The sequence below is a fragment of the Aplysia californica genome, unplaced genomic scaffold (assembly GCF_000002075.1).
Source record: "Aplysia californica isolate F4 #8 unplaced genomic scaffold, AplCal3.0 scaffold01142, whole genome shotgun sequence".
NCBI lineage: Eukaryota > Metazoa > Mollusca > Gastropoda > Aplysiida > Aplysiidae > Aplysia > Aplysia californica.
The window spans coordinates 127578-139753 of NW_004798412.1; the positions used below are offsets into that span (position 1 = coordinate 127578).

Genomic DNA, 12176 nt, shown 5'->3' on the forward strand with positions numbered 1-12176 from the left:
ACTCGGCGGCCATATTTGATCCCCACCGCGGCGTACTGCTCGTGGCGCCGCGAAGAGAGAGAGGAGGCTCCATTAGTTCTAAACTCCTTGACTCATCCTCAGAGAAATAGTACATTGTATCCCTCTCAGCCGGGTTGGCCCAGACAGACAGGATCGAAGCGGCTCGCTTCCTTAATGATCCAAGTTGTGTAGATTTCAATGGGGGCGTGAAAAACGCCTACATTAAAAAAAAGAAAGAATAATAACACTCAATGCCCCCAGCAATGTGTACTTCTGTTATCATGCGTACACGCGAATGGAAACTGGCACACGAGGCACGTCTTCTTTTTAGGAAAAAAATCGTCTTCAATTTGCCAGCTCACAAGTTACACTGTTTTAATTTGGTTACCTTCTCTGATAAAACTGAATCTGTTGGCTCTTTCATTTCTCTTCGTGTACTCACACACACAAGACGCCCGTCAACATTGAAATCCTGATACCACGAACTTGACTGGATCAAACAAAACTTTAAACACTATTTCGTGCTAAAGGGAAGTTGCAAAAAATGCAGTGCATAGTGTTAAAGCACTTTGGTCGTTACTTGTTGACGTGTTCTTTTTGCTCAAACTATAGGTGGGGGGTGTCACAGGAGAGTCATGTGACTGTGCACAATTCAGCTTTGTGTTGATCAGGCAAGGATTTAGATTCTATTAAAGATTTTGGGCTGTTTGTAAACCCCTAATCGGTGTCTGTGGTGCAGCGGGTATGGGCCTCGCCATTGCAGCAAAAGACGTGTATACCTATTAGATTCCCGGGAGGGGATAATTTTAATCAAATACAGCTGTGTCTGGGCCTCTCTGCTGGGACGAAGTATTTCTCCCAGCCTGGGTTGTCACTGACAGGCGGGGTCGAAGCCCATATTTTCTTAAATGACCTTAATTGTGTTTATTACATTATGGGTACATAAATCACCCCTGGGTACAGAATTGTGTAACGATGTGCTACTCTGTGCTACTCTGTGCTGTGGTAGGGTTACTGATTTATATGTAAGCTTTGGACGATTTGTACTCTATGTGCACTTTTTTCGGTACACTTACGGCCTGAGTATAGGAAAATGGATTCAAATAAATATTCGGTTAGCGGTGCACTGCAATGTGCACTTATCCCTCAGGTCCGTTGATTTTTTGTTTTGTTTGTCTCTGCTAGTGCAGCCATTAATGTTTTGTCCTACTAATTCCAGAATCGTGACCGCCCTTTACATAATGCCCCAGTTGTAACCGCCAAAAAGTGGGCACCAGTCCTAATATGCCCTTGATATTAGGGGACATTTATGTAACCCCCCCCCCCCCCTCTTTACAGCAAATATTACATGAACGAATAATATTCATCACAGCGTATTGTATTAATAGGTAAATCTTTTTTTATAGTCTCTCTCACTCTCCGTCTCTTCCTGTCACCCTCTTCCCCCTTTCCCGCCCGTATGCGCGCGCGTGCATACATGCACACACATACACACGCAAACATGTACACACACATGTGCACGTACACACACATGTACACACACACACACACACACACACTGACACACACACGCACGCACACTTCCTCTCACTTTGCATACTATCCCTGTTACACAGACACGCTTGTGCACCCCCCCCCCCCCCCCCTTTTCTCTCTTTTTCTCTCACGCACACTCACATACACATGGAGTTACACCTCTTCCGATTTATGGATACCGACCAAACCAACAAAAATTTTAAATGGATAAAAAAACAAAACAACAACAAACAACAACCTTTTAACGATTGTCAACTTGTTTGCCTCTCTTAGAAGCATCTTTTGGCAGTTCTGGCAATTCATTCCGAATTCATGATCCAATGAACAACCCGATTTTGCTAGCTCTTGAAATGGAAGGAATGGACTCTTGAACAGCACGTGGTATAGGAGTTGCAAAAAAACAAAAAAACAACAACAAACAACTGGCTCACGTCCAAGCGACATTGTTGAGGAGTTCGGTTGAAATCGTTCAACAGTTTGACTGTTAAAGGAAGGATTTACATTTTTTAAAACACATTTTAGAGTCGTCTCACTTATTGATGTGGCTGGTTGGCGAGTGCTCTGGTGTGGTTTGCTTATTCTTTCCTGTCAAATAAATATCAGTCTTCCTTATACATCTCTCTTCTTTCTTTTCTTTCTGTATACTGCTCTCTAGTAATACCCCTAATCTTCGGCATTTACTACAAGATATGACCTATTTATGTTGTAAGTGCTGTAAAACTCTACTACAATTTTTTTAAAGTGATGATTTCATTTATTTTCCTTCCAGACATCGTCGTCTAGGGAGTAGCTCAGCTGGTGTCACAGTAAGTAAAACTGTACTGGCGCTTTCATTCTCTTATTGCATGCAATATGGTTTGAAAGGATGTTGGTTTATATTACATATTTTCCCTGTCTTATTTTATTTTATTATTTTTTTTTTTTTGGTAAGTGTTTTACGGCGCTCGCAACTGCATAAGGTCATAATATGAGTGCGCAGGACACATTAAACATTTTCAGTTTGGTAGGACTTAATTTTTTGAATTTTGTCCAGGTGGAGGCAGAAGCTTACTCATATTGTCTTTTGACCACTAAGGGATCTTTAACGTGCGCAACTTGCACACAAAACCTCCGAGGTTTTTTTCGCACGTATCCGAGAATGCTAGTTGGTGTCCCATACCTACCCCAAGATCAGGGGGGGGGGGGTGTAGCTGAAAGACAGCAGTAATAAGGAGCCGAGGAGTAGCAGTAAAAAAGCAGCAGAAAGAGTCGGAAGCCCAGAGAAGGGGGCAAAGAGGAAGGGGGGGGGGGGGGGGCAGAAAGTGAAGATGAAAGCAGACGACAGAATATGATTAGAGAGCAGGAAAAATGAAAGAACATGTTTTAGAGTAGAAAGTTTTCAGTTGCTGTCAGGTTTCGAATCCGGGATCTGTTGAATGAGAGGCAAACACCGTACCCCAGACCACGAGAGTCCCTTTATGTTGTTTAAAAGAGATGTTAGTAGGGGGTTTCACGCTCGCCCGGCGGGTGGGGATCTCCGCTAAAATCCCGGTTTTTCCTCTTTCTCGGCTCATAACTTTATTAGTTCTTAGCCTAGCATTATAAAACCAACATGAAATGAGAGGTCTATATGTGCTTTTTGTTTCCATTTAGTTTCAATGGGGGGAGAAATGCGTAACATTACAGATTTTTGAGTTAAAACTACAAGGGTCGTTACGCATTCTGCCACAATGCGTGGAACGCAAATTTTGACAATTTTAAAGCGCAACGCATTTCGGGCGGTTTATTCGAGCTGAATTTTCCATCGCTAACCGTTGAAGTTGGCCGTTGAAATCACGTGATTCTGTAGTAGAATTGGACGCTGAAGGGTTTTTACAATGCTTGTGTAAAAAGTCATGGTAAAATATATATTTTATCTTCTAAATTCTAAAACTATAGAAAACACTCCCGGGCAAGTTATATTGATAGATATATCATTTAGCTCTCTAGAAATGTCATTTTTGTTAAAAATGAATAAAGTTTTGTCGAAGAAAATAGAACTTTACTACACTACCCTAGTTCACTTCGTAAGGTAAAAAAGTAATTCACCCGCAGAGCCAGAAGTCAGGGGCAAGTAACTCTGGATTTTTAATGTAACTGATGTAAACAAACAACTGCCATCAAAGGTATTACTAGTTCTGGTAGTACAAAGGTGACCAATATTATTATTAACGGCCAAAGATACTTTTAAAAATATTTGAATACTGAATATAAGAAAGTTGAAAGTAAAATGAAACTTTCAAAGTCAAAGGATATTGAAAAATGTGGTGGGATTTGGTCTTCCTCCACTGTTATAAAAAGAGTGAAATTGTATCAATCCAAGAAGGAAAAGGTTGATTGAAGAAAGCGCAGCTCAAGTACTAGAAAATCTTGATCGAGGGGCGGTGGGGGGGGGGGGGGGGGGTCAGGTCAAAATGCGTTGTCCCAGACTCTGTGTGCGTAATGCATCTGCGTTTGTTGTGACCGTGGAATCGGGGCCGCGATTTTTGGCATTTTTTGGTCCGCGATTTTTGCGTAAATTTTCAAAAAAGACAAAACATCAAAGCTACTTCGTAACGTATTAGACATGTATTTTGATAAGTTTTAAGATGTCCACCTGTAACTATTTTTATGCGGAGAATATAAGTACATTACATTGCATACTGTTTTTATTGCTGTCTGTCTTTTATTTTCCCCTGTTTGTTGTGTTTTAATTTTTTGGTGAGTTAATTTTTCTAAAAATTGTTCTGGTGACCCTCCCTTTTAGAAATATAAATGTGTTATGTTAGAGTGTGTCTCTCCCAAACCGAATACTGACACTGGCACACCCCAATTGTGTGTGATTCCATAATATAATTTACATGTGGTATCCTGCAAGCCTGCTTTTTCTTGAATTACACACGTTTAGGGTTAAAACAGCCAATTTTCAGACAGGTGGACACGCGCCCTAATTAGTTAATTTTTGTGGTTATTTATACGTGCTGTTCTAATTTTGATTTCATTCTATTGTGAAACCTTTATTTTCAACGTTTTAACCCTCTTGGTGACTACAAATGATGTTCTGGATGCTCAAAACAGAGCACAAGAAATCCTGGTACTATAGATTGTTACCTCTATCAACATATTGCTATATTACGTCATTACAGAGGGTTGAAAGCTTGAAAATTAATGGCAACTTTTTTGGCAACTTTTGCCACTTTTTGTGGCAACTTTTGACCAAAAAAATGGCAACAAACGCAGATGCTAGATTACGCAGTAGTCATTTGGTGCAGAGTTAAAAATAAATTGAAAAATCTTGATGACAAGTCCAATAATTGGTATTGAGCTCCTCAGAAGAAGGATATTATTATTATTGTTGCTCCTGCCAAGTACTGTGGCTCAGAAGCCCTTGTTACTTTAAACTTCAATTGTGAAATGAAAAAAACGGAATCTTGTTGTTGACTGAGAATATTGCTGGTCTGGTAATTGGTAATATGGCATGGTATCGTAGGGAGTTTACTTATTAACATTTACTTTGCCTACCTTTAGCAGCATCTGTTACCTTTTATACTTATGGTGTCGAGGCGAGAAGCAAACATCTTTCTCTTAATTGTTATGTATGCTTGTATAGATTGTTTTGTTCAATGTTTCTCCTACTGTTCCAGCTGTTGAAAACATCTCTGTGTTGTTGATTTATTATTGTTATTATTCTGCCTTTCCTGCCCTGCTTCTGCGTGTGTGTGTTTTTTTTAGTTAATTAAATGTAGGTGGTTTTACACCCTCTTCCTTTCTGTTTGGGCCAACCTGGGCTGAGAGAGATACTACATCACACACAAAAAAACGCATAACCAAATTGGCCACCGTGTATAATCGTACAGCACTGAATAACTGTTGATATAAATGAAGGAAAGAAAATACGTTTTGAAATTTTAGTCATTGCTGTTTATTGATTATCAACAAAATTGAATTGATTTTGAACAATCAATTGGATGCTCCAATCTGTCCGTCCAAGGGCGGCCTTTCATACTGGGTGTGGCCTCCTGCTGATTGGAGTACCGCTTGACATCTTCTGGGCATGGAGGCGATGAGACGACAAATGTTGGGGAGTTTTATTGCCCTCCACTCTTCATCCAAGGCCAAGGTGGCAAACAGTTCATCAGGAGTGGCAGGGGCCGACAACTCTGTTCCAGAGACGTCTGTCCAAAGCATCCTTAATGTGTTCTATAGCGTTCATATTAGGTGAATTTGAAGGCCATGGGAGTGTCTGGACATTGTTTCTAGCCAGAAAGTCTCTAGTTACTCTGGCAGTATGCGGTCTGGCTTTGTCCTACTGGAAGATTGCCCCTGGTTGTTGAAGCAATGGAAGGGCATGTGGTAGGAGAACGTTGTTGATGTAGGCCTGGGCTGCCAGATTACCTTGTACTCTCACCAGGTTGCTCCTGCCAGTGTGGCTGATTGCTCCCCACACCATCGCACAGCCACCATCATGCGATAAGGCCGGGGAAATGCCTCCAGTTGCGAACCTCTCATTTCGATGTCGGAAAACTCGACGTCGTCTGTCGTGTCGAGAGATGAGAAAACTGGATTCATCACTGAACCATACGTGCCGCCAGTTCTGTAGCTTCCAGTTGACGTGCTGAGTGACCCATTGTCGTCGCTGTTTGCGATGCCGGTCCGTCAACAATGTCCTTAAAGGTCGATATGCGCGGATCCCTCTTTCGCGGAGTCGGTTACGTACTGTCTGGTCGGAAATTCTGATGACATTCCGAAGCGCTTGGACGGTTGAAAAGGCAGGCACAAAACTATCCTGCAGGTGATGAAGCTGAATAAAGCAATCCTGGGCTCGAGTTGTTGCCCTTGGCCGTCCACTTCTCGGTTAATCGGCAGTAGAGTTTGACTGTTGAAACCTTGCTAAAAGTCGGCTGATGGTAGACTTTGACACGTTGAAATGTGTTGCAACATCAGTTTGACTTTCTCCGGCTTGCAAGCGTCCAATAGCCTGGTTTCGCTCTTCTATCGTTAGTCGTGGCATGGCGTATCGCTGAACTGACAGACCATTTTTTCGGCCTTTATAAAGCCACTCAGTGAATGAGCTCATACGCCAAATTTCGCTCCACTACTCACAAAATTAGACAAGTTGTGAGCTTTTTAACACTCAATTATCACACAATTCAACAGTATAAGGCTGTGCCTACCTGTGACTGTGAGTAAACAATGAATTTTGCTGTGAAAAGTTCAAGATATGTGTGAAAAAAACTAGCATGCACAAAACCTCATCTTTACATATTTTATTATCACGAAAACACATGCACTTGGTTATGCTTTTCTTTTTTTGAAGAGTATAGATAACAATTTTCTCCCCTCCTGGGAATCAACACTAGATCTTCTGCTTATAAAAGTGAAGCTCTTTACCGCTACACCACAGACGCTGGTTCTCTTTCTCTGTATCCATCTGTTCTTTGGTTGTATGCTCTTTCATTGGATGCATCACTTTTTGCCGATGTAAAGAATGTATACTTTTGCTCAAGATTGTTGGCATTTGGGAATTAGATTCAAAATTACTAAAGTCAGACATGAATAATTTAAATACATCTGGGGATGACAAACGTCTTCGACACATCCATAATTCGGGTTAAGGGCTAAAGGTGATGAAAAATTGAAGAGATATCAGTAAGGGAATGGCAATTTGTTCGAGCTATTCATGATTTTCAGTTTTCAGTGTCGTGTTTTCCGTGCCCGACTACATTCATTTTTTCGGGGTGAAATATGATTTTAAAAAAATAAAATGGATTTATTGTTCCTTTTTTTACAGTTCATTAGATACGCCTTGTCGTGCTGATTAAGAAAATATATACTTTTGTACACTTTTGACTTAAAGCTTTAATGTTATGTCACTTTTAAGTCAAAATCAGTTGCGCGTTTCGTCAATGGTGGCCATATTGGCGGCTATATTTGGTCACATGACTTTGCATATTACGCAATGCATTGTTTATCATGGAGGCAATTGCATAACCTTTCTGGAAATGTATGATTATCATATGTTTTACAGGCAACATTTTCTTTGAACTTAGGAAAACTGTTGCTAAGTTGTCTTTCTCCTGCCTCATTTCGCACCTTTTGGTGCCATCCTCTTGTCAACGTAAGTAATTAATTATCCCCGAAAAATTCTCTAATTCGCAACAAAAAACTTGCATAACTTTTGAACCGTTTATCCAGTCTTCATGCAGTTTTTGTTTAGTTTTTCTCAGCTCCTTTAGTTCTATCTAGTGACATATATTTTAGTCAAATTAATCGTTTTTAATTTTTTCCGATAAAACCCCCTAATGTTAGTTTATATTAAATACTTTTCATCGCCTATTTTATGTGATTTGAAAGGGAAGTTGGTTTGCTTAAAATTATTCGCTTCACTGATTTTATGTGGTTTGAAAAAGATTGATTTACATTGAACCCTTTCCTTCACCCATTTTATACTGTTTAAAAGAGATGTTGGTTTTGAATATGTTTGATGTTATTGTGCTGAAAGAACTTGAATTATAAGAGAAAGTGTTGTAGCTCTATCGCAAGCATTGTGCTATTTTGTACTTACCGTTTTTGTTCCCCCGGTTCTGATGTTAATCACTTTGAACTATTGACTTTCAGTCGCAAAAATATCAGTTAGCACAAAGTGAAACCTTAATAATTTTGAGGTCAACAGGATGACTATTCAAGTGAAATAAGTGTGCTTATTTGGGCTAGGTCCACATATATATAGCCTAAATAAGCTTCACCCCTCCCCCCCAACCGAAAAGAAAAGAAAGCAAGCCCCCAACAAACAAAACCCCTTATTTAGGCTATCAATTTTGCGATTATAGCAATCTGGAGAATTGAAGAGTTAGTTTCTTTTTCCCAGTCTGTCATCGGATTCTGCCGCCCAACCCCGACCTTTTGAAAATACTCCCGTCTGGTCATTTGCTGTTACAACCTATTTGTCAATCATAATCTTGTTATATCCAAGGAGTTTGGAACTAATGGAGCCTCCTCTCTCTTTTCGCGGCGCCACGAGCAGTACGCCGCGATGGGGATCAAATATGGCCGCCGACTGTGGGCTAAATCACGAACAGTGGCGTTTCTTTTTATAGAATCTTATCGGGCTGGGCCACGTTGTGGGGGTGGGGGGGGGGGATGCATGCAAGGAAGAGGGGATGGGGCTGGGATGAAAGAAGAGGGGTGGGCCTTGGGAAGGGACGAAGGAGAATGGGTACAAATTAAATGAGAGAGAGAGAGAGAGAGAGAGAGAGAGAGAGAGAGAGAGAGAGATTGTGATCAACTGACGGGCTGACGGATAATGACTGGGAGAAAAAAATAATAAATTTTGTGTATGATACGGACTGTTCAATTCTTTAAGAGTTTTATGTTATAATCTAGTTTAGAAATCAAAAAGATGTGCAAAATAAGAAAAAAACTTGTCCAAGTAACATAAAATTATCAAACATACCTACCCTTTCAAGATGCTAAAATATTTAATTATAAGAAAAGGATAAAAATATACTTTTAAACTGAATTTAAGATATGATTGCATGATTCTAGGCGTGCGCCATAACTAACTTTATGTGTAAGGAATAGCGAACACAACAGAGGGTCGATGCCAGCTTTATCTGATTGCTAACTGTATGTCTTGGTTTATAAAAAATAATATTATTTATTACAATAATTTTGTGTCCTGGTTTTCACAAAGTGGAGCGCACAATGATTTCAAATATTAAAAAAAAGAGATAACAGTGTGATCGCATGCATGAGCGTGGATGACCTTTGAAGGTTTTTTTTTTTTTGTTCAGTAAAGTATGATATGGAGAGCAGCGTTTTTAGTCCCGTTATTACACTCCAGAGGGGGATAATTTATTACTGATGACTCTTGTGAGTAAAATTTATTGTTGCTTCGTTTGGTTTATTTTTTAACAGCAGAATCTTAAGTGAACCGGGATTATTGATTGTGGGATCTTAGGTGAAGACTACAACAATAGAATTAAACCGAGTATAGTTCTATATAACAAGACTCAAACTCTTATCCACCCACCCTACCCTTTCCCCTCATCTGATATGGTTTGGTGTTTCTTTAACATAGAAAATATTCATCATTATTGTTGTTGAGTATTGATTTCCTATTCTAATGGAGCCTCTAGATATCTACATTTAGACAACAGTAGCATCTAATTTGCACACACAATGGAAAGCAATATCTTTAATTAAAATGTATAATATGTATATACATACACACACACAATATATATATATACACACACATAATAATTATATAAGAATAAGAATACTTTTAAAAAATTGAGTATCTTGGTCTTTCTGCTGGGGTGTTGTATCCCTTTCAGCTCCAGGTAGCGCCGGAGCCAGCCTCTTATGAATGTTAATGATCTAAATTGTGTTGCTGGGGGCATAAAAACACTTTTATTCAAATTTTTTAAAAGGAAAACAACTTTACTGTGAAAACTTCAGTTCACTGCAGCATCATATCGGTTCTTACACTTAAATACAACACAGGTGCAAGGCATTTTTACTAATTGACTTGCTAATCTCAAGGACCTTGAAATAAAACCTTCTTTCTTATCTAGATTTCAGTGCGTAAGCGCAGCGCAGGCAGACCACAGTTCCGCCGCGAGAGAGGGCTTCTATCAGGCGTGCGGTGCCACCCACAGAGCATCCTCCGTTGCTTTTAATCTCCTTGGTTATATCCCAGTAGACTGTGCTCGATTGGGCGGGACTCACGGTAGACTGCCGTAGCGTGGTAGACCCTTAACTAAACTGGCACCTTTTTCATGTGCTCGGTCACAGTCTACCACCTCCAGTGTATAAATTATAGACTATATTTTATCATAATAAGTATTCTGGGGGGAAAAAGACTGATAGTCTCTGGTGTCAGCCCGAAGTGCAGTTCAACTGGACTAATGATGGGGTTAGGAGTTGAGTTAGACCAGGGGAAGAAAGGGTTTGGCTAGGCTTTGAATTGTAGTAATCATTGGGACCCAAAAGGAATTATCACAAAAAAACTTGAGAAAGCTTGTGAATTACAGATAAATTAGTTTGTTTTATTTTTGTTTGCTTGTTTTTTTTCATTTTTTTTGTCTCTGTGCTTTACAAAGGTATCATCATCGTCATCATCATCATCATCATCATCATCATCATCATCATCATCATCATCATCATCATCATCGTCAAGTGCCAGATCTGTATCAATTTATAAATTATAAACACACATGTACTCTGACCCCCTCCCCCCCCTAAAAAAACTCACTAAAAACAAAAACAGCAACAAACAAACATAAAACAACAACAAGAGAGAGAGAAAGAGAGAGAGAGAGAATGTTTTACAGAACGGGTTGTCCCAGCACGTGAGACATGTATTTACTTGGCCTTGTGTCCTGTCTTGTGCGTTTGCGTGAGAGCACCTTTTATAACGTCTACTGCCATTGTTAACGACCAAGACATATTTCTCCCTGCGAGATGAATAAAGATTGTCATTGTCATTGTCAAACAAAAAACAACAACCAAAAAACAACAACAAACAAAACATACCCCCCCCCCCAGCTTACAAAAAGACCTAACAACCTTTGAATTTCTGTTTAAAATGATAGGGCAATCATACTTCTTGATCTATGTGATTCGTTGGATCTAGATTCAATGGTCTGTAGAGACTTTTGTTCGATTCACTTTCCGCATTCGGCATTCAGTTGGTCTAAACTCTAGATTCTACTCTAAGACAAGTCAAACTAGATATCTACTCTATATCAAGATTACAGACATAGAGTTACAACCTACATAGGCCTACACCTTGCAGGTTCAGAGGGAGGGATGTTTGGCATATTCAATAGCTTTGGCAGCTGTTACAAAAATCCCTGAAAGTCAGAAATTGGAGCTAGTGCAACTCTGCACTCAGCTTACACTATGCTCTATTTGTTTGAAGACTTTTTGCCTTTTAATCTATGGGCTGCATTTTTCAAGGAACCGATACAAAGAAGATTTAAAGACAATAAATTTTTCAGAACAAAGTACTTGACCTCTTGAGGGAATGACTTTTCAAGACATAAAAAATTGCTTTCCAGAAAGTGAAAAAATGCGTATTATGTTGTTCCTATTTTTACTATTTTTAGAAATAGTTCAGACCCCAAAAACATTTAGACTTAAGAGGCTGATGTACAGGAGGTTCTGTGCTTGCAAGATGGTAGAAATGGACAGGAAGACACTGAAGTCATGGCATGTACGATTAGCTGGACGAGGAGGGCAAATGGTGCTTTTTTTATGTGATCATATTTTTTTCATAGTTATGGCCATTTCTATTAAAATTTGAGAGTAAAGGATTAGTTTGGTTTGTAGAAACAGCCTGCATTTTGATGATCTTTTCTTCTCTCTAAATGGAAAATGGTTTGTATTTTGTTTTCTTCTATCCATTGACATGTTCTCCCTTTGTTGGTGAAAAGCATTTGGAAATTCATACTGCATTATTTACCATGGTATAAAGTACATAAGCTAATCTGGTATTATAATTTGTTTATATATATATATATATAAAAAATGACAAGATGAAAAATATGAAATATATGTACAATCAACTTAATGACACTGATGAATGAATTTAACCGAGTGCTATACTGTTGAAAGGCTTTTTTTGCATTCTGACC

General features: G+C 39.3%; 1 protein-coding gene across 1 annotated transcript in view; it reads left to right on the plus strand.

The window, feature by feature from the left end:
* Positions 1–12176, plus strand: part of LOC101846394 (WD repeat-containing protein 44) — a gene marked incomplete at its 3' end in the record, with an annotated part of 72846 nt that overhangs the window by 14316 nt on the left and 46354 nt on the right. Inside the window, 1 exon segment of the mRNA XM_013090102.2 lies at positions 2306–2342. Coding sequence (XP_012945556.1) covers positions 2306–2342 — 37 coding nt within the window.